At 39.9% G+C, this 24,567-nt stretch overlaps 1 protein-coding gene across 1 annotated transcript in view; it reads right to left on the bottom strand.

Annotated features, from left to right (window-relative positions):
- The window catches only part of LOC126457464 (kinesin-like protein KIF19), a 610,440-nt gene that overhangs the window by 98,621 nt on the left and 487,252 nt on the right, over positions 1-24,567 (bottom strand). The window contains exons 8-10 of the mRNA XM_050093755.1: positions 24,010-24,051; positions 1,295-1,428; positions 939-1,132 (exon numbers count right to left, since the gene is read on the bottom strand). Coding sequence (XP_049949712.1) covers positions 939-1,132; positions 1,295-1,428; positions 24,010-24,051 — 370 coding nt within the window. The remainder of the gene's footprint in view (positions 1-938; positions 1,133-1,294; positions 1,429-24,009; positions 24,052-24,567) is intronic.

Genomic DNA, 24,567 nt, shown 5'->3' with positions numbered 1-24,567 from the left:
TGTTCCTCCTGCCACCGAACTTCCCTAATTCCCACTATATTTAACTTTAACCTATCCATTTCCCTTTTTAAATTTTCTAACCTACCTGCCCGATTAACGGATCTGACATTCCACGTTCCGATCCGTAGAATGCCAGTTTTCTTTCTCCTGATAACAACGTCCTCTTGAGTAGTCCCCGCCCGGATATCCGAATGGGGGACTATTTTACCTCCGGAATATTTTACCCAAGAGGATGCCATCATCATGTAACCATACAGTAAAGCTGCTTGCCCTTGGGAAAAATTACGGCTGTAGTTTCCCCTTGCTTTCAGCCGTTCGCAGTACCATAACAGCAAGGCCGTTTTGGTTAATGTTACAAGGCCAGATCAGTCAATCATCCAGACTGTTGCCCCTGCAACTAGTGAAAAGGCTGCGGCCCCTCTTCAGGAACCACACGTTTGTCTGGCCTCTCAACAGATACCCCTCCGTTGTGGTTGCACCTACGGCTATCCGTATCGTTGAGGCACACAAGCGTCCTCACCAACGGCAAGGTCCATGGTTCATGGGAGGAGGAAACAAATGCTATACACTATATTTTTTTATTTACGTTACTTTCATTGCAATATGTCTACTAAACGAACTTTAAAGGAGATAAATGCAAGTAACGAATAATTTTTACAGTCACTGTATCAAATTTTCCTGTGCTGTACGTAGTACGCTACTATGAGTATATATTATAGGTGTAAAGAAAGGCATTTAAGGAATGATTTCGCCATATTGTCTTGTGCTTTTGATTCGGTGAGTGTGTACTCCACTACTGGCCATTCAAAAGTCCCGCCCGCAGTTTGGCAGAAGAACGGCCGCCGTATCGTCCGGTTGGCCACTCTCTCCCTATACAGGCTCCCTAGGCCAGTGCAGCGTGCAGCGCTGAGCTCGGTGCGGCAGGCAGGGCTACTGACGTTCTCGAGCTGCTCGCCGTGCTGGCGGACTTGGTCGAGCTGGCGCTGCGTCTCGGCGCGCAGCTCTCGGTAGTGCTCCTGCTGGCGCTGCAGCTCGGCCAGCTCCGCCCACGCCTGCTGCAGCACGCCGCCCGCGCCGCCGACCTCGCCCTCCCCGTCCGACCAGCCACCGCTGCCGCTCGCGCTCGTGTCCGCTGCGGGTCAGCATACTTTCACCATCGCAATAAAATAACGGAAATCAGAGACGGCGAGGGAAAATTCCCGCGTGCTCTTCGAAAGTGTGGTGGTCAAAGAAATGTCTGGAAGTGACGGTACGAAAGCTCTGCCAAGCAGCCTAGCGTGGACTGCGGACCCACCTGAGCCCCTGCGCTGGGAAGCCCTGGCTGGCCCGCGGTACAGCCGGCTGTCCCACTGCGAGATGAGCGCCCTCTGCTGGTCGGCGTCCGCTCCCAGCGCCAGCAGCCGCCCGTCCAATACCATCAGCCGCCGCCTGCGCACAACACGCTCTCTGCAGCAACGCACTTTCATCTCCCTACTAAACAGCCGTTTGCAAACAGGGCACCACTAACAACGATACATATTACTGAACTGGGCTGCACGCAGGTTACAAACGTCATGCGATACCTTCCAATATCGTGCCGGGACTTGTAATGGTTCTCTATTTACGTGACCATTACGGCACTCCAACCCCAGTTCTCGATACCAGTAATATTGTACTACTTTTCTGCGAAGTAACAGATATTTTTGTGACAATATTCACATTTGGTTTTATTAATGTATAGGTACTCCGATGTATCGATATATTGCAGTGATATGGTTCTTGTGTATATTCATTTCTATGAGACTGTCTTAATCTTTGACTTACTTGTAACCGTTTTGGCGCGAATGTGCACAGAGCAGTCTTTGTTTCACTTTGGCAGAAGTTAAGTTGTTATTTCGCTTCGTAAAAGAACAGTCAAGTCTTGTGTTTGGTTAATGTGGAAACTAAATATATGAAGATTGATACAAAACTGTTTTCTAGATGATGTGACAATTAAGAAGTAGTATATGTGAATTTACAAGAAGTTTAATAAAAATGTGGATCGTGAACACCAAGTCAAAAATTATTTCTACCATACTATTGTTCTGATCTGGGATTGTTTGATCATTAAGAATTTCCTGAAAAACGCATTTGATAGGTCTTCAAATATTGCTAAAATATAGATCTGGACCTTCTAGCAGTCAAAGTGGAATCACCCTAGAATCAACAAGATGAGCCATAACAACTTCGACGAAATCTACGTGGGAATCCATTCGAGATAACTGCCAAATCAATGACGTTTTTACAGTGACCTCATTATTTCCATTCTGACGATACCATCCACAGTCAATAACTTTACTGTTGCCCGATAAAGCGAACATATGCTGCGTGAGCAACATTATTAATCTGATTTCTAATCTACTTTGCAAGTGTTGGTATTGTTAGAACCTCCTCTTGCCTTGCGTAGCGTAGCAACTCGACGTGCTATGGACTCAATAAATCGTTGCAAGTGTCTTGCAAAAATTTTGACCCATCCTGTCTCTATAGCTGTCCACAATCGCGGAAGCGTTTCAAATGCAGGATTTCCTGCACGCACTGACCTCTCGATTACATCCCATAAATTTTCTATGGGATCCATGTCGGGCGATCTGGGGGGCCAGATCATTTGCTCGAATTGTCCAGAATGTACTTCAAACCAGTCGCGAAAAATTGTCGCCCAGCGACATAGCGCATTGCCATCCATAAAAATTCCATCAATGTTTGGGAACATAAAGTGCATGAATGGCTGAAAATTGTCTCCAAATAGCTGACCAGAACCATTTCCAGTCAATGATAGGTTCAGTTGAACCAAAAGACCCTGTCTATTCCATGTAAACCCAGCCTACACCATTATGGAGACACCACCAGCTTGCACAGTGCCTTGTTGACATCTTGGGTACATGGCTTAATGGTGTTACTCCACTCTCGAACCCCACCACCAACTGAAATTGGGACTTATCTGACCAGGCTACGGTTTTGCAGTCTTCCAGGGTCCAAGCGATATGGTCAATAGCCCAGGAGAGGCGATGCAGGCTGTGTCGTGCTGTTACCGTAGGCTCTCTCATCGGTCGTCTCTGACCATAGCCCATTAACGCCAAAATTCGTCGCATTGTCCTAACGGATACTCTCATTGTACGTCCAACACTGATTTCTTCTGTTACTTCATGGAGTGTTGCTTGTCTGTTAGCTCTGACAAATCTAAACAAACACCACTGCTATCGATCGTTATGTGAAGGCCATCGACCACTGCGTTGTCCGTGATGAGACGTAACGCCTGAAGTTTGGTATTCTAGGCACATTCTTGACACTGCGGATCCCGGAATATTGAATTCCCTAACGATTCCCGAAATGGAATGGCCCGTACGTCTAGCTCCAACTACCATTCCGTGTTCAGAGTCCGTTAATTCCCATCGTACAGCCATAATCACATAGGAAATCTTTACACATGAATCAAATCAATAAAAATGACAGCTCCACCAATGAACTACACTTTATACCTCGTGTACGCGGTACTACCGATATCTCTATATGCGCGTATCGTTATCCCATGACTTTTGTCACCTCACTATACATACGGGGCACATTCAGTAATTAAAGTGACAAAGTGATGCAGAAATGAAACAGTTTGTAAGAAGGGTGTTGTACTCCCATGGCTTTAGGTTGGCATCACTGCAGTCAGCTGAGGACAGCTGACGGATAAAAACTGCTTCGTTTGTAACGTCTACATAGCATTTAACGATGGCGTGTCCGCTTGAAGTTTCCACGTTATCTGAAAAATGTTCAGTGATCCTTTCTTATTTCAGAAGGTGAAAAACGGCCTAAAATATACACTGGGATAATTTTACAGTATGGTGAAAGTTGTATGAACCACGGAATAACGGTCCCAAACAATCAAATATCAGTGTCTCACTAGCAACGTTCTGGCCGACCGGTTGAACTGTCAACTCCTTTGCTCGAAATCCACAATGAAGACATTATTCGTTAAGACCAACGTATCACAATTGAACATATAGAGAAATCTGCTGCAGTAAGTGTTGCCACAGTTTATAATGTCATCAACAACAAGTTCAAGTACAGCAAAACAAATGCAAGGTGGATCCCAAAAGAGCTAACGCAGGAACACAAGGAAAAAGGACTCAAAGTGTGTACAGACTTTAAAGAAGGCTATGAAACAGAAGGTGACACTTTTCTAAACAAGATTTTAACGTGGGGTGAAACTTGGAATCCCTGTTTTAACCAGAGTCCAAATAAAGTTCAGCAATAATGAAACACGTATGTAACGTAGCAGCGATGGTGAGGCATGATAAAATCTTTGACCAGAGAGCCTTTTATCGTGGTTAGTCTGCGCTTGACCGCGCGAGTGTTGCGAGCAGTACTCTGTCGGTAGTAGTAGCTCAGTTCAGTTGCGTCAAGTAGTCGGTTAGTAGTCGTCGTGCAGTATACTCTGTCGGTAGCAGTAGCTCAGTTCAGTTGCGTCCAGTACTCTGTCAGTAGTCGTCGGTAGTAGTCGGTTAGTAGTAGTCGTGCAGTGCAGTTGTGTGTGAGGAGTCGGCGAGCGTCGACATGGCATTCTGGTCAAGATACAGGACGAGGTATATTATTTTTAAATGCGCTCAGCTAATAATGTAAATTAACTGTAACTAATTTGTGCAATAATCGCCCCAATAATAATTTTGATTTCAAAGCGATTTTTACAAAAGAACCTTTTAATTGAACCAACGATCTCCTTCCATTTCCTTTAAAGAAAAGTTTCAGTTAAATTTCAAAAAAAAAAAAAAATTATTTGCAATGCATTTCCTCCAAGCCGTGGCCAACAATAAGAGCAGAAATTTGACATGCAGTTTCGAATGAGGTAAGAAATTAATCATGATTTTTTGCACAGGGCCAAAGACCGATATTTCGGTTTAATTGAATTTTCATTGTCACTGAAGTTTCATTAGCACTGAATTATCTTTTATTATATTTTTTGTGGAAGCTTACACCAGAGTCAGATTGCGATTCTTATTTTTATTGTCATTAAATTCAATTGCTAGGGAGGTTACGTTTGGCTCCCATTTCTATTAAATATTCTCTTTTAAATTACGGTGGGGAGGTTACACTTGGCAACACCCAGTCCAGGATCGAATTTCGTTGAGAGTCTTTTGAAAAACAGTCAGATATCTGCTCTTATTTGCTTAGATATAATTAGAATTTGGCGCAACGCTTTTACTAATCTTGTGACTTTCTTTCTACAGGTCAACGGCAATTCTTTGCTCTGTTATATTTGTGTGTTGTTTTTACATTGTGCTTATTTCATTTGTGAATAATTGTGACTTTAGCAAAAATGCCGCGAAAGACTATGAATAGTGTATCGCGAGGTATTATGAACGAAATTACCGACTTAAACAACGTGACCGGTAGTAATTGTGACAATCCTGCGTTCACTGACAATCAGTGCGTTACAACCATTAATAATGATGTAGACCTTAATGATGAACAAACGAACTCGATTGTGTCTTCTGTTGATTTGACGACAATTGATGACGCGGGGCGCACTATTGTAATGAGCGCTACCCAGCATAACATACCCGGTTCGGAAAATTCAAGTGACGAACAGACAAATTTGTCTAATGAAAATGATCAGGATACACAAAGTACGACGGATTTATTTAATTGCGAAATAGTGAGTGACAGTGTACGTCCGACTGATAATCTTTTTTGTAAATTACAGAATGACCAAATGGTCACACAAAACGAAACAATTCCAGTTCCACCATTAATTAGCACAGAGAATAGAAATGCTAATTTTGGCTCAGATCAAATTATGGCACTATTGTTGCAACGACTTAACCAAATTTGTGAAAAACTTGATGAGCAGAACAAACGACTGGAAGAAGAGAACAAACAATTTAGAGAACGGAACAAACAATTTTCTGAAAGTATTAAACAGCCGAGAGAAAAACACGATAATGTTAATGAACAGAACAAACAAGTTAGGGAAGAGATTACAGCTGTTACCGTTCAATGTCAGGACACTAAAGAACAATTACGTGTGGATACTGAGGCTTGTGCTAATAACAGTAATGAAGAAGTTGGCACTGTTGCACAAGAATTAAGTAGTACACGTGTAGGGACAACAGAATCACATAAAGACGAAATTAATGCAGTCACTGAACAATGTTCAGCAAACGCAACACAGATACACGAAGTTAATGCAGTCACTGAACAATGCTGTAAAAACGCAGTACAGATACGCGACGAGGTTAATTTAGAGTCAGTGGAAGTTTCACACACTCCGAATACGGAAGTTGATGAGAAATTTGCACGAAAGATCAACCAAATTGACGAAAGTGTTACAGTAACAGAGTTGAAAACTATTTCAGTCACCAATACGTCACAGAATCCACTACTTTGCGAACATTTGTCAGAGTCACGCAGCGTGTATAATGTGAACAATTTACAGAGACTACGCGAATTAAAATCCGAAAAGCTACACGACTTAAAATCTGAAAAGCTACGCAACTTGAAATCCGAAATGACACAGACGAACAGATTCACACACAAACCCGAACGTGTTTTCAAATTCAATGACGAGAACGTAGATTACGAGCAATTTTTATCCGCCAGAAAATGTAAGGAATTTAATAATGGCAGAACACAGATACACGATTTGCACTGTATACGACAATTTATTTTTGTGCTTTCACCGCTATTGCCTGTAATGCAGAAGCTGGCTTTGAACCCGATAAGACAATTTGCTATTGTACTTTCAACAGCATTGCCTATAATGCAGAAATTGGAGTTAGTATGGATACAACAACTTGCTTTTGAAATTTTACCACCATTGCCTGTAACGCTAAAGCTAAAATTTATTTGCAGTGCGTAAAAGACCTCAGGGGATTCATTACGCTTTAATGAATATGTGCCGTAGCGTGCATAGGGCCCCGAGCTGTAGTAGTGCTGTTTCATCTTTAGTTTTCTGCTCTGCTGCCTTCTCTTCTACTATCCTTTATATCTATCAAAACTGCTCTTTAACTATTGCTCTATCTAGAACTAAGAATATGTAATGAAAACCCGATATGACAAATCTTTTACCGAATGTGACAATTTTCAGTAGGCACTCCCGTAATGACAACTACCGCCGTAATTTTAATTACAGATAAAATCGTAATCATCAGTATGTACAAAATTTTCGGCAGTCGCAACCACATTTTAGTAACAATAGATGTTTTTCACCACAACAGCATGAAAGTCAACCGCTTAGCATACCTAACCAACAATGGAATGCACAAGGTCAACCAGGCTTTAATGTTTCGTCGCGTGGACGTATAGTCCCTGGTCCAACAAATAGTAACGCACGGCAGCAAGGAAACAACTACGTACAAAGAAGACAGTATTTCAATTCCTATCGCAATGCACCGTATAGGAATGACTTTCACGACAGACGTAAAAACGATGAGCACAATTATCAGCGTACATCTAACGACAGTCGGTCATACCAACAGCAGACTTATCCGCAAGAACCTATTCTCATGAATGAACCCGACAGTAGGTATCATCCAGAGCGTAATACGTCTGGAAGAAGTAATAGAAGTGTTCAAATAGTAGAAATGCCACAGCATCCTCCTGATAACAATAACACGTCAGATAGAATCTGACTAGATACTGTACAAGTCGCATCTTCCAATAACACAAGCACTACCTTTGACACGCAAAATGTTGTTCACGAAAACGTAATTACTTTTGACGATATCAGAGAGACTCTTTTACAGGAAAGACCTGTCGTTCATAAAACTATTTCACATCCTGTTATCGAAATTAAAATTGGTTCATCGAAATTCTCAGCAGTAATTGATTCCGGCTCACCGATATCAGTAATAAATGAAGAAACTTTTAACGAGTGCAACAAAGAGAATACGTATCCTATATTACCATTAGGCAAAATGAAAGTAAAAGGAGCAGTGGCGAGTAAAGGAGTAGACGTCAAATTACAAACGCATTTATCATTCTGTATTGGAGGTCATACTTTCCACTCAAATTTTTGGATTGTTCCTTTATTGACAACAGACGTTATTTTAGGTACGAATTTTCTGGTACGACACGACGCAGTCATTGATTTTCAGAATTCGTATTTAATGTTAAAGGATGAAAATGTACAACTTGCTTTAGAATTTCAGCACTCACTATCTTCGGAAGAACAAACAATTAATCGCACAGAGGTCATTTCCGTGTCACGTAGCATAAGACTGTAATCCCACATTGTTCACGGATACGTACGTACACAACTATAATACTGCAGACGAAGCTGACTACGACGTAATGCAATTGATTTCTGATAAGGTTAAAGAGAGCAGTGCAAATACAGACGACGAACGCACGCAATTACACAAAATTCTTTTACAGCAAGCTCCAGTTTTCGACAACATTCCTGGTACTATGTCCGGCTTTATGTATGAATTTCAGGTGAAACAGCACGACACATTTAAAGCAAAGCATTATCCCATTCCATATATCCACAGAGAACAGGTTAAGAAAGAATTGCAGGATATGCTTGACCAAGGAATTATAGAACCGGCAGTTAGTTCGTACAAAACCCGCTGCATATTGTTAAGAAAAAAGATGGCTCACTTCGCCTCGTACGTGATTCACGTCACATTAATGACATAATTATTAACGAAACAGATCGACCACAGACATTAGAGGAACTTCTACAGAAATTTCCCGATACTGCTATTTATTCTACATTAGATTTGAAATCGGGATTTTGGCAAATTCAGCTTCATCCGAATTGCAGAAAATACACAGCATTTCTCTGTTTTGGCAACTGTTATCAATTTTGTAAATTACCGTTCGGCTTAACTATTTCTTCTGCAGCATTTATTCGCGGTTTGAACACTATACTTCCGACAGAACTTAAGGACAGAATTACGACGTACGTAGACGACATTCTTATCGCAGAAGCTAACTGGTCTGAACACAATCTGATTCTTGAACAACTGTTACAAACTTTTCATGCACAAGGACTCACAGTTAACCTCAGTAAATCGCATTTTGGCAAAACTTCCATAAAATTTCTGGGACACGTAATTTCAGCAGAAGGGATTGCACCTGATCCGGAAAAACTTCAAGCTTTACGTGACATTACTGTTCCTACGACGAAGAAGCAATTACGCAGTTTTTTGGGCTTAATTAACTTTTTTCGTAAATTTATTCATCACTCTGCTTTAGACACACCCAGATTATGCCAATTAACAGGTAAAAACAGTATTTGGTTTTGGGATAAGCAAGCACATTCTGAATTTGTGAACCTAAAACATGCTCTGTTGAATGCACCACTTTTATCGCACCCAGATCTTACTAGAAATTTTTCCATTGCCACCGACAGTTCCAACACCGCTTTAGGCGTACACATTTTCCAGGAAATTGAAGAAGATGGCTCAACAGTAATTAAAAACATCGCATTTGCAAGCCGCATTCTGTCACCTGCTGAGCGAAATTATTCTGTTACAGAACTTGAAACATTATGTGTTGTATGGGCTTTTACGAGATTTCGGCACTTTCTTTATGGCAGACATACCACCGTTTACACAGACCACAGAGCGATACAATTTTTACTTTCGGCTAAATTCACTCACGACAGATTAAGCAGATGGAAACTTTATTTACAGGAATTTAATTTTACAGTAGTTCACATTCCCGGCACACAAAATGTTATAGCAGACGCACTATCGCGCTTCCTGAGCAACAATCAGCAAGACGTAGCAACCAACTTCTGCAAAGCAAATTTCAGTGTCATGTACATTCAGCAAGTTGCATTTGAAAACTTTATTTCATCGTCATTACAGGACATAGCACAAGAACAAAATAAAGACAACGTGTGGAAAGAAATTAAACACCTTTGGCAAGATAAGAATAATGTTACGATTAGAAACCATTACACTGTACGCAATGACATTCTGTTTCGCCGCTCTCATCCTGACAGCAACAATTGGTTATTATGCATTCCTGACGAACTGGTTAACAAATTAATCTGGTACACTCATTTAAGTTACGCACATTACGGAGCAAGAAAATGTTTTCTTATACTGAGACAGAACTGTTATTTTACCAACATGCAGAAACGTATACGACGAGTTTTAGCGTCTTGTAAAATTTGCCAGAAAGCTAAATCAGACACCACTTCACATATTCCTCCTTTATATCCCATTGTACCTGTTAAATTAAGACACATGGCCGCAGTAGACATTTTTGGTCCAATTCCGAGAACTAGCAGAGGTTTTTGCTACATCTTTGTCGCTGTTGAGCTCACTTCAAAATTTGTTACTTTCACTCCGTTACGCAAAGCTACTGCTAAAACTGTTTCGAAAGCATTTGTAAAACATTTTCTATTTCATGTAGGGCATGTGATGAAAGTAATTTCTGACAATGGATCACAATTTCGTTGTGGCATATGGACACGCATGTTACGAGCTAGAAACAATTCTCCGATTTATATATCCAAGTACCATGCTTCTTCGAACCCTTGTGAACGGTTAATGAAAGAAATTGGTAAGCTGTGCCGAATATACTGCCACAAAAGGCATATTGATTGGGATACACACATACTCTCATTCCAAGATGTAATTAATTCCATTCCAAATGAATCCACTATGCTATCTCCGTCTGTTATACTGAAAAACGTTGAACCACCAAACAAAATTAAAGAATTAGTAAACTTCCCTACCTGTCGTCGACTAAGACACCACGAAATAATTGACATTGCGCTGAACAACATCAAACGTGCCGCAGAGCGCCGGAGAAGACAGCAAAAACAGGTTTGTACACGCCGCGACTTTCACGTTGGACAGAAGATATTAGTGCGTACACACTATTTATCTAGAAAATTAAAAGGTAAGTGCAATAAATTTGAACTTCTATACGCAGGTCCATATCGGATTCTCAGCATTCCTCATCCCAATGTTGTACATGTCGAAACTTTGAGAACCAGAAAATCGAAAGGCAACCACCATTGGTCAAATATTAAACCCTTTATTGAATGAAGACACTTTATGATTCGACACACTATGATGCCATTTACTAATTTTTTTATGACCACTTATGCAATTATGTTCACATGACTAATTACTGATGATTATCGTATTTTTTCTTGGCAAGTGCCCGACAAGGTAAGGTTAGCAGGTCGCTTTTCTTGTCGTTACACATCAGACCGTGCACATTTTCCATTTTTTTGTGTATATGATTGTATTCCAGTTTTGTTTATATGCACTGTGAAATAGTTAAGATATAACACAAACCAGTTGACTTTGACATTTTTTTTGCCCTATGATATCTCAACATCGTGACTGTTTTACATTTTTCTTTTTGCTGCTGCATTGTGATATTCTCTGTACATTTTGCCTCTGAACACTGTCAATGTCTTTGACATATTACGTTTTCTGTCATGTTATGCTGTATGGTTAATTATGTCACCATAAACCAGTCATTATTTAGTGGGTATATGATTTAAATGCAAGACATTAATCTTTGTTCATCAATTTCAGAAAGAAATGATGCGTGTAAGAAATAAATTCAACATAAATGGGAATTTCACCTACGGAATAAACGAAAGAAGATGCAATAACTTTATGGGGAAGAGTAAATGGATCAGGATTAACAAGCATTAGCAAGAATATACTATACTCATCGTAGAATAGCAGTCTTAACTAATTTTTTCTTTCAGAATACAAGGCGATTGATGCAGGCTGTCAGACAGAACTACACATCTTAGTTTTAGTGATGAAATATGCTAGAGATAAGGATAGTTGTGTAATGAGTAATGAAGTGATTTTTTTTTTTGCAGATGATAATGAATGCTGACGAATAATGATGAAGGATATGCTGTTATGAATAATTAAATTTTTCTTTATAGGTGATGATAATAATGAAGTTATGATAATATGGATAATGAAGTGATTGATAATGAAGTTTTTTCTTTACAGATGAGGATAATGTTGAAGTTATGTATTTATGCTATGTAGTTATTTAAGTATTTGTTGCAGTTTGCTTTGACAGCAGGTGTTATATTGCATAGTAGGATGACGGAAAGTTTTGGAAAGGACAGCTATGGAACACATTTTTATACACATTTCACTACCTGTTAATTTGAAGTTCACTACTTTTCAGCATAGTATGTGTTTCTTCTTTCAGCTCAATAATCCATTTTGTATTTTTTTCCAGGAGAAGCTTTTCATGATACTTACTAAACCTGTTACTTATTATACCTGTTCTAGTACTTGCATTTTTATTTTTTTACCCATTTGTGTCTATCATTTATAAATGTGATCACATATACTGCCTTGTTACATAACCTTGCTACAGCTGACTCATGACGAATGACGTTACCTATCCTCATTTGCAGCAATAGGTCAAATGCAAATAGTGTTATGCCTCAGAAATTAATTATCGATCCCAACGCAATGCATTGCTAACAAAAAAAAAAAGTATTACCAGTCCCACATAATGTCACTAGTTTATGATAATTCTGAATAATACCGATTAGTTCTGAATAGTATGTCACTTCAGTAATGACTTCTTAATGAGACAAAAAAAATACATATATAAATTAATGCTTTGTAACTGGCTAATAACTGCCACTGTTTATTGTAATGAGACTACTTATAATGCCCATGATTATTAATGCTATGATTGTAATTAGCTGCTTTTTAATAATGACTTCTTAATGATCTGAATAATACTGAATGAGGAACAATGTTTTATACTATTCGATACTTGATGGCCACTGAGTGCCAATAATTAGTGTCACTTAATGAATTATATATTAATTATGTCATCAATTAGCTCCTGTTTTCAATTATGACTTATCATGTTATAATAACTGGCCACTGAGTGCCAATAATTAGTGTCACTTAATGAATTACGTTATTAATTATGCCATTAATTAGCTCCTGTTTTCAATGATGATTTTTCATGTTCTATTACTGGCCACTGAGTGCCAATAATTAATGTCACTAAATGAATTATGTTATTAGTTATGCCATTAATTAGCTCTTGTTTTCAATGTTGACTCTTCATGTTTTGGTAAATGGCCAATGAGTGCCAATAATTTGTATCACTCAATGTATTATGTTAATGCTAGGCCAATAATTGACTCTGCTTTTCAATTAAGACGTCTGATGAACATTATTCTGTCATACTAAATATGCTTTGTAACTGGCCAAGGACTGCCACTGTTTATTGTAATACGATTGCCCATGATGCCAATAAGTTAATTTTATGAACATTATTCTGTAATACTAAAGACATGGTACAGAAATGTTCAATAACTAGGATATGAATGCCGCAAAATACTACTGTAATTCTCAATATTATGTTACTTAATGTCCTTCACCTTATGAGCTAACTACCCTGAATTACTGGAATATCGATTTGTCCTGTCCATCCTCATAATCATGGAGCACTATATTTGGTTTTTGCACTAATTCTACGTTGGTGTGCCTTGTAAGAGCGTGGTGTTGACACGACATGCTGTCCACCACCGTGAGCGATGAAGACGTTATCATGGTCACACTGTTTGACGTACCTAGTGTACTGCCAAAATGAAAACATGGAACATTACTACGACAGTTCAGTGTCTTGGCTACGCTGATAAATTCTGATGGGAAAAGAACTTCAAATTGTGTCACTTGGTGTCGTACTTCTGTGGAAAGATACGGACTTTCAGAACAGCTGTGTGCAATCTAAAGTGCTACAACCATGATGCAATCCTTCCCTTTCCTATCCTAATAATGAAAATCATTTTTGGCTAACATCATTTATGTTCATGGGTTATACATTTTTTTTTCGATTCGTTGAACTCCAGTGCGAGTACACTTATGGCACTTGTCGACATGATTTTTTGCCATTATGTTTATTTGTTGTGAAAATGCTAAAGACATTTTTTCGATTTGTTCTGAAGTACAGTATATGTGCACTCTTGTCTTTTATATTGTATATACATTTTTATTTTGATGATATGTTCTGAACTACAGTGCATGTGCACTTAGGTTATGTGTTAATATGTTTTCTACTGAACTTCAGTGCCTGTGCACTTTTCTCATTTTTCAATATGATTTGTACTCATTCTGTATACCTTTTATGATTTCCTGATATGTTCATTAAGTACACTCATGTCACGTGTCAACACGATTTTCTGCCATTCTGTTTATTTGTTCTGAAAATGCTAAAGAATTTTTTCAGTGCGTATGCACTCTGTTATCTGTCAAATAATTTGTATATACATTTTTCTGATTTGATGTTTTGTACTCACATATTGTCTTTGTCTGATATATTTTGTACTTGGTGCGTGTGCACCACATTTAATTTATGTACTACATTTGAATATTCTGTAAATTGTAAAAATTTCTTGCGATGGCAAGTCCAAATGACTCACCATCGCTGCCAAATTTTTGCCCCCCCAGTGGAGGGTTATGAAACACGTATGTAACGTAGCAGCGATGGTGAGTCATGATAAAATCTTTGACCAGAGAGCCTTTTATCGTGGTTAGTCTGCGCTTGACCGCGCGAGTGTTGCGAGCAGTACTCTGTCGGTAGCAGTAGCTCAGTTCAGTTGCGTCAAGTAGTCGGTTAGTAGTCGTCGTGCAGTATACTCTGTCGGTAGCAGTAGCTCAGTTCAGTTGCGTCCAGTACTCTGTCAGTAGTCGTCGGTAGTAGTCGGTTAGTAGTAGTCGCGCAGTGCAGTTGTGTGTGAGGAGTCGGCGAGCGTCGACATGGCATTCTGGTCAAGATACAGGACGAGGTATATTATTTTTAAATGCGCTGAGCTAATAATGTAAATTAACTGTAACTAATTTGTGCAATAATCGCCCCAATAATAATTTTGATTTCAAAGCGATTTTTACAAAAGAACCTTTTAATTGAACCAACGATCTCCTTCCATTTCCTTTAAAGAAAAGTTTCAGTTAAATTTCAAAAAAAAAAAAAAATTATTTGCAATGCATTTCCTCCAAGCCGTGGCCAACAATAAGAGCAGAAATTTGACATGCAGTTTCGAATGAGGTAAGAAATTAATCATGATTTTTTGCACAGGGCCAAAGACCGATATTTCGGTTTAATTGAATTTTCATTGTCACTGAAGTTTCATTAGCACTGAATTATCTTTTATTATATTTTTTGGGGGAGCTTAACCCAGAGTCAGATTGCGATTCTTATTTTTATTGTCATTAAATTCAATTGCTAGGGAGGTTACGTTTGGCTCCCATTTCTATTAAATATTCTCTTTTAAATTACGGTGGGGAGGTTACAATAACGAGGAAGTCAAAGAATTTGTCAGAAACTTGCCCAAACAACGAGACAGACATCTTTGTCTCAGGTATAAAGAAAATCTAGTTCATCATTGCGACAAATGTATTAATACTCATGAGGATTCTGTTTAGAAGTAGTAAAGGTATCATTTTGCAAAAATACACAGAGTTTTCTACATAAATGTGTCTGTTTAACTATGGAAAGTTCCTCGTATTATATTCACGGGAGATCCAAGCAAGTTGACGATGTTAGTAATTAACCATTTCCTTTTATAAATTCATTTACGAAGACAGTTTGGTTTTCTTTGCACACGTTAAAAACAACTAGCCCCTTATTATATTGTACTTGTATTATATTGTATTGTATTGTACGTTAACCGGGGACCTAGAAACGAATGAGAGGCTCCGTTCCTGCCGCAGGCGCAGTGGTCCACAACCCCACGACGACTGCCGCAGTCCACTCCACCCCTCCGCCCCCCACACCGAACCCAGGGTTATGGTGCGGTTCGGCCCCCGGTGGACCATCCCAGGGAACGTCTCATACCAGAGGAGTGTAACCCCTATGTTTGCGTGGTAGAGTAATGGTGGTATACGCGTACGTGGAGAACTTGTTTGCGCAGAAATCGCCGATATAGTGTAACTGAGGTGGAATAAGGGGAACCAGCCCGCATTCGCCGAGGCAGATGGAAAACCGCCTGAAAACCACCCACAGACTGGCCGGTTCACTGGACCTCGACACAAATCCGCCGGGCGGATTCGTGCCGGGGACCTGGCGCTCCTTCCCACCTGCAAAGCCGTGCGTTAGACCGCAGGGCCAACCGTGATGGCTTATATTGTACTGAGTTGAGTAGATTTTTTTTCCTTGTTGCCAATTTTAAAAGCTAATAGGATGTATATGTCTTTGATAACAGGGCAAGTTGACAATACTGATGAAAGATGAACAAATTTTTATCCTTGTGATGTATAAGACAGTACATTGGTTAAGTAAACATTATTACTTGTTTTTTCTTTGAACCTGTCCGCATAGAAGTTCGCGTGAGAACGGTATTTTCGGTATTCAAGAAATTGCGCCAATCGCGGATCGTATTCGCTCGGCGGATTAACGACGAGGACCGCTGTGTCGATCACCCCGGATGTGGCCTTTAGGCGGTTTCCCACATCCGACTAGGTGAATATTGGCCTGATACCTACGTCCCGCCTCGTTTACACGGCCAGCTAACTTTCTGAACACATCTTCACACTTTCACTTGCATTAACACTAAACACAGACAGGTCGGGTACACAAGTTCCGCCTTGGGGAGGGGGAGTAAGGGGTGGCGACAGGAAAGACATCCGGCCACCCTTTACCATCAACATAGTCAAATCCAAAATAACATGCCGACCCTGTGAAGGTACGGAATAAGACCAGGAAAAAGAAGAAGATGAGGAAGATGTATCTCTTACTGAACAGAATTTAATGAAACGATTGTTGTGTTCGAAATAATTATAGCTCTAGCTCAATGTTTTTCATCAATAAAATTGAGACACAAATTTTCTCCTTCAAAATATGAGCTTCTCTCATCCCACCATTCATCGCACTGACAACATTCTCTTCTATCTTCTGTTGGCGGATCAACGTAAATCTTATCATATGCTGGACGCTGTGCTGTACTTTCTTCGAAAATTTTACTTGACGTTTCAAATGTTCTTATTCCATCATTCGTGTTCCCTTATCAACCAACATCGGTTTTAAAAGTGAGGTTCTTAAAACACTTGCAATTTGCGTGCTGTGACTTTTCCTTGTTTTCGCACATGACCTTTCTTAAGTCAATGATCCACAACGGAAAATAGCTCGCAAAGGTTTTGGGTTATTAGGAGCAGCATTTTTCAGGGTACTGGTATTTCATTATGCTTTGCCTGATGTCCATCAATGGAGTAATTGGGACTTTCTGTGGGCTGACCTTTACGAGCTGCGGTCGGAAGAGAAGCATTCTAAGTTTCAGCATTATCCGTAAGAAGAACACAATCTGCGATTTTTGCGCAGCCAAATGAAGCCCACTACAGACAAGGGGATCATAAGATTCGATGCCACGTTCTTTGAACCTATTAACAGCATTAACAGAACCCATTAACTGCATTATCGACTGTAGCTGCTTTGGAATAAGCGGCGCAGTCGGCTATGTTGAAAGAGTTTGATATTTGGAGTACGATTAATAAGAATAAAACATGGATGAATATTGTCTGTGAAACGCATATTGTCTGTTTAGTCATATTTAATAAAAAATAACCAAATGTCTTACTAGTTATTCCACAAGACCCTATGTTGAATGTCTCGTAAATCATACGACGTCAGCCACTGTACACGACAATTACCCTAGGCACACACAGCTGACAGCAGTGGTTTCACTGTGCGAGGTTTTAGTGCCTCATCGAGTGAAGAGTTAGCAGCATCCGTGTGATGACGCTACCTAGCACAGCCAACTTAGACCCCCCGCTCGCCAACTTGCCCTGGTCTCCCCTACAACAAAATGCTGATAGGAATTCGGAATATCCTCCATCCATTCGCAGGAGTGAGTCAACGATCGGTTCTGTCCCCACTCCCCTCTCTCTTCCACATAGCTGATGCACCACAGCACCTATCCCTGTCCATATGCTCCAGTAAGCTGACGACATGCCTTCTTTGCTCTACACCCAACTCTCATGGCTTCTCAACGATTCCCCCAGGTCCGTCTCAATAACATCACTTTAATCTCCAGTACCCCAAAATCAACTCCGTCAAAATCCAGACAATATTCATACAATGCCCTAAATTTATTTTCTGTCTCCATAATTTCCACCTCACCATTTATAGCCCTCCTATCCATCTCACCGACAGGTTAACGCTCGACTTCAAACTATCTTGATGTCCCAGTCTACTAATTAATCAACAACAATCACGCATTAGAGTAATACTGCTAAAACAAGTAACAGCCGTGCATGTGGATTACATTCTTACTCCATCCTCTATACCGGCAAAACCTTTATATCAAACATCCTTACTTTCACCAATGTAGCGTAGATCTCTGCAGCTCCTAAAGTTTACCACTCTATACAATTCCTGCAATGGCACGCTCTACATCTCGCCTTCCGTATGCATCTTACCCTTTCTCACACTCATCCTCCTACACCCATTCCTCAGATCTTCACAAATCACCCAATAATCTTAAGGAGTAAATCCCATTGTCTTCCCAGTCCTCAATAATCTCGTGCTCCTTTCACGCCTATAACAGCATATTCCCTCCTCTCTCCACATGCACCTCTTCTAAATTCCATCGCAAGGAGTAACAGACTCCCTCTTTCATACACAGAACTCTGTGCTGATCTTCACTCATGCTAACAACCACAGCCATAGCCCAAACATCCCCTTCTTAGATCAAGTCTCTAATAATTTTTCCCAGCCTGTTGACCATCAGAAACCCACCCTCTCTCCTTCCAGTCCCAATCCACAGCTGTCCCTCTGTGAATCAGTATCATTCCACGCCTTCGTTCCCAGATCATAGCAATTCATCTTTAACCATTCTCCTTTCTTACCCTTACGACATTTATTCAAAGATGACCTCCACGGTCGAACCAGTATTTTCTTCTGCACCACAGCACCAACCATCGCCATCTCTGCTTTCTTATAGTAATACTACCGAAATGAAAATTCTTTTATTGTATTTAACCGCGACATTTTATTTCTTGTGCCTTTAATTGGCTATTTTTTAATGTTATTAGGTTGAAGAGGAGCAATATGCAGCTGTCAGCATGTTCCCTCCCCATCCCCGCCCCCATTTGGGGAGAAAGAAATCAGCTGTAAAAAGAAACATATGACATGAGAGACGCATATTATTTCTGACTTCGAGTATTCAGTATGAGGTCAAGCCCCCACACGTTGTCACGTGGAGAGGAAGAGGGCAGGGATTCGTTCCTGAAGAATCTCTCTCCACGTGAATTGAGAATTAATTAAGGCGCTGGGAACAATAAGGGCCTAAAGCACACTGTCGCTGATTTTGAGACTGTAGCTTATATGCATGCTCCTGACGTGATCGTGTGGTGGACCAGCCTTTACAGTATCTGTAACCTCACACTATATATATGAACATTCACGAAAAGCTATCTCACCAATTTCTCGGATATTTATTTCCACATGAGCCTAAAGCACGAAGCATAATTTTTTGCCTTGCGCTGTTCAATTTTTATCTATTGTCGGCAGCATATTTTGTTGTCAATATCTTACACGTAATAATAACACTTCACAGTTAGATGTGTATTGATAGTTTTATCTGATCCTCAGGCCACAAACGTGTATAACGAAATTATGAAAACTGTGTGGGTGGTGCATTTAGTAAGTGATCTTTATGTTCTGATTAAAATTTCGCATTTATTATAAACTTCATAATTGCCAAATTACACTACTGTCTCTAGCCCGTACATGAAAATTTCGTGAATTAGCATTGATAATAAATATAATATTAATTATTAATTAATATTTCATAACAAAAAATAGGTACATTATTTTTTATTTGAATTATAAGATCTTGAGACTTCGTTGAAAAACAGTTAGGACCTATGAAACTTGTCGTTTGTCTATAAATATGATTTACACGATATTCACAAAACATCCATTTCTCTCAAAACTTTGTTTCTGTGTTTTGAGCCCTTATGGTTCTCAGTGCCTCAATTCGTAAAGAATCAACACTAATTGGTATAGGACAAGGACGAACAAGTATTTGTTGTATCTGAGAATATTTACTAGAAGAAGTACAGTTGCATTAATGACTTATAATACAGTCAAATAAAAAACTTACAATATTTTAATAATTTAGCACAAAATTTTATATGCTTCACTAGCAGCTTTATATCAGTAGTCGAGGTCCAAGTTACCTCAACCCATGTGCAAGAATGTCAACATCCTGTATTCTTCTGCGATAGTAACGAAATTATTCAAGTCAGCAAGGAACAGATTTGTTTCAGCAAGTCTCGCGACAGGCATTTGTGTATTCACGGCGAGTGATGCAACGGAGGAAGATATGCGCTTCGTGTTCTCTTCGTAATGACACACACACACACACACACACACACACACACACACACACACACACACACACGCGCGCGCGCGCGCGCGCGCGCGCACACACACACACTAAGGAGAGATAGAGAGGTCGCTGTAAGACTTGATGTGGTGCAAATATTGCTGAAGCCGAGGCGTGTGGCAGTGGCCCTGAAGCTCCTTGTAGATCGACACTTGCCATACCACTGACACATTTGTAGTTAAGGGTATAGTTGTGTGTATTCTCTCCGCCGCTTCTAGAGGACAGCCGATATTCCTTGTTTTACAATTCCCTTGTGAAGCTGTTAGTCTTTGTAGGATATCGGTAGGTAGGTTTCCACGATAATTTCTTTCTACAACTCAAGGTGGCCTCCTTAGTCAAGCCATCTACAATTTCGGTTTCCTTATCGCCGCTGTGTGTCTTTATCCAAGAGAGTGACCTTACGTTAACAGTTGCGCAGTAACGATTGGTGCCTCAGGAGAGCAAACGCTGGTCTCTATCCAGTAATATATTTTTTGGCTCCTCCACTTGTTTGTAGCCGGCCGAAGTGGCCGCGCGGTTCTCGCGCTGCAGTCTGGAACCGCGAGACCGCTACGGTCGCAGGTTCGAATCCTGCCTCGGACATGGATGTGTGTGATGTCCTTAGGTTAGTTAGGTTTAACTAGTTCTAAGTTCTAGGGGACTAATGACCTCAGCAGTTGAGTCCCATAGTGCTCAGAGCCATTTGAACCATTTGAACCACTTGTTTGTAAGCATACTGAAGACCCTGAAGGATAGCTGTTCTTTTTTTCTTTTTTTTAATAGGATCCCAGTGAGTGCTTCCACAAACCCTCTTCGCCCCTCTTCACATCAATATGTATGGAAATGACGTTTCTCCATTCGGATCATACGATATCTAACCTATTGCTGCTGTCTCTGTCCTTAAAAAAAATGTCTAACGAGATTAATAGCTCAAAGATGGTGTACTGGTGGACAGCATCAAAGAAGTATAGGCTGCAGGCTGATCAGCCTCTAGTGGCATGAGGACTTGAAGGTGCAAGCACCGCTACGAGTTGCAGCAGACACCTGTTCAGCCCATATTTTGCAATGAAACTCATGGAAGTTAGTTCTTGAATATTCCCTACGACTTTACCTTCCGTAAAAATTGCTCATTTTGTTAATAAGTTCACAATGTAATACTGAAGTTCGGATTCCCTTACCTGTATCACAAGGACATTCGGTCGCATGGGTATTATGGCGCCAGAGCAAACCATAAGTGCTTTGTAATGGCAATTCTTCAGTGATATAATGTTGCATCAGCAGCGGAATCAAAATATAAGCGAACACAAGCAAAAGTGGACCACATTAAAACGCGGTATAGTTTGAGCCCGACTAGTATGAAAATCGATATACTGTTGACTACTTTCGTCACTTAACGAATCAGCCCAACTTCTCTTATGATCGATTTCCAGGTTTGAGTACATCAGCATCGTATTGTTGTTGATGCATATAGAATACGTATTAGAAACACAGTGTTAGTTATGAAGGCTTTCGCGGTTGGCATTTGCATCCTTCTCCGACTGAACTTTTCATTATGCTACGGAGTGTGCAAATTAAAATTGTGTGCCGAACCCGAACTCGAATCTGGGACCTTCGTCTACTAACAGAGCTATCTGACCACGTCTCAAGACCTATCCTCACAGCTTTACTTCTAAACTTCAAAGAAGTTCTCCTGCCTAACTTTCTGGACCAACAATCCTAGGAGAAAGGATTGAGGATACATGGCTCAGCCATAGTCTGGGGAATCAGAGCACCATCCGCTGGAGAGTGAAATTTCATTCTGAAAACAATCTCCCAGGCTGCGACTAAACCATGTCTCCGCTATATCGTTTTTTCCAGGAGTGTTAGTCCTGCAAGCTAGTCAGGGGAACTTCCGTGAAGTTTCGAAGATAGGAGATAAGGTACCGGCGGAAGTAAAGCTGTGAGGACAGGTCGTGAGTCCAGCTCGGATAGCTAAGTTGGTAGAGTATTTGCCCGGGAAAGACAAAGGTTCCAGGTCCTAAGCCTGGTTCGGCACACCGTTTTAATATGTCAGGAAGTTTAATTTGTATCCTTGTTGGTTTTTATTACATGAACATTATCTTTGGTCTATGGCATGTTCTGTGCGTAAGCTTCGTCTCCTAATACTGGAAACATCATTAGAATCTATAAATATGGAACGTTAGGCACATAATCATGCCGTATATCACAGCCTATTGCCTATGTAATAAAAATCAACCAGTTATTACTGTAAGTCATACGCAGCATACCTTAGAGAACTCAGTTACTACGCCTACAATTTTGTAATACAACAACCCGCTGAACATAGCTGCCTTGCAGCTCTTCATGAGCACCCCTGCTTTTGCGCTGAATTAAGGAGCGCCACGAACACTGGAAAACTGGGAAGAGGTACGTCACAGAAATGCTTCTGCTCCATAACACAATTTAGCTGCAAAAGTCGAAAAATTGTCACAGAAACTCGAGGCGGGAAATAGTTGAAAGTACATGACATCCCGAATTTTACTTCCGTATTTATCGCATAAAAGTACTACGACGACAAAAAATTCAAGGTTATAAAGACTGTGAAAATGGATAAGGTGTTATGACAACCAGATGAGTTGTATCCGACAGTGCAATATTTATATGGTTGTGTGACAGTAAATACGACATAGATCACCAAAACGACAATGAAAGTATCTTTTTCTAAGTAAACCCAAATCTATACTGTACCGTATTACACGCCTCGACATCTGTAAACAAGGTTACGGCATTCCGAATTACTTATTGCACCCCTGACTACGCTGAACGAATACAACATAAGAACTACACTGTTATCTATCATTTATTTAAGCCATATGAACCATCTAAGATAGAGTACACGCCACTGCAAAGACAGTTATCATCTATTTGTATCAATTTCACAACATCGTTAGGAAAATTTCTCCTAAAGATCTACAAATAAATATAGCTGAACAAATATTTGTATGAAATTTAAAAACTGAAAAGTTCAATGCAACAGATAAAATACGTTCATAAAAGTAGTAAAGGAACTGTTACGAGCAAATAGCAAGTGCTCTAGTATTTGTCAGGGAATAAATGTAACGAATTCCAGCATAACCTGAAGAACATGCATAACAAGACTAATGGAACATGGAGTTGACTTATTCATTCACTACGAACATTATTGGAACAAAATCTGAGAAGAAAGTGAACTATTACAGGCTGAACAACAATTTTAAGAAACGGAAAAAAGCTGCCACAAGCGATACAGCTGATAGCACAAGCAAATATCTTTTTACTAATTAAAGAGGAAACATGCTAGGAATGACCTACAAATTAAAATGGGGCGAAGTAACCTCAAGCTTTCTGCATTTGCATAAGTCATCTTAGGGTTTCCCTACTGGAAGCTAGACAGCTCCAGTGTAACTTCCGAGAATTCCACCTAATGAAACTATGACTTTTATGTTGGTCACAAACGAGGACAAACGAAACATTTAAATCTGCTTAGATTTCAGCTATCTTCGAAATAAGCAAGTTTAGTTTGTATTTACGAGTGAAATACAAGCTGAGATTTTGTTAGAAAATGACGTGCTAATATCGAAAACACAATTTCCAATTGGGAAACCCTACATCTCCTACGTCATGCTAACAAAGTGGAGACCAACCTGTAGAAAAACGTTTTGAGAATTTTGACGTGGCACCCGAAACTGCAAAGACAAAAATTTTCGTGAGACAACGGAGAACTGTTTTACAGTTATAGAAATACAGTAATTTGGACTGTACATTTGAATATCTCTCGTGTGGAGAAATACACTTATAAGAAAATGCAGTTTCAATTACAAAACGCAAACTTAAATTCTCTTTTTTTCAATTAGGATTCCATTCGTTTGGTTAACACTCAATAAAACGTTTATTAAAGAAGATATGAAAAACAAAGGCGAAGTTATTTTATCCAGATTTTGTAGTATGTTAAGGGTAACTCTCTCCATTAGTTTTCCTCTTTACTAAATACTTTTAGTGAAGCAACAACTTCACAATTCTGTTGCTGCTTGAAACAACTTAGAAAACGCGTTGGACACGCCAGGGAAAGACATAAACATCTTAGAACTTCCAGCATCATGATTTAGCCACACACACTCTGTGAATACAAGGAATTTTGTATTATATAGGCCTAAAAAGTGCTTTCCAGTTAAGACATTAGCTTGTGATGAGCTTTAGAAGCG

This window comes from Schistocerca serialis, chromosome 2, assembly GCF_023864345.2.
Source record: "Schistocerca serialis cubense isolate TAMUIC-IGC-003099 chromosome 2, iqSchSeri2.2, whole genome shotgun sequence".
Lineage (NCBI taxonomy): Eukaryota > Metazoa > Arthropoda > Insecta > Orthoptera > Acrididae > Schistocerca > Schistocerca serialis.
The sequence above is the reverse complement of the archived record's forward strand: the minus strand, read 5'-3'. Positions and strand labels throughout refer to the sequence as shown.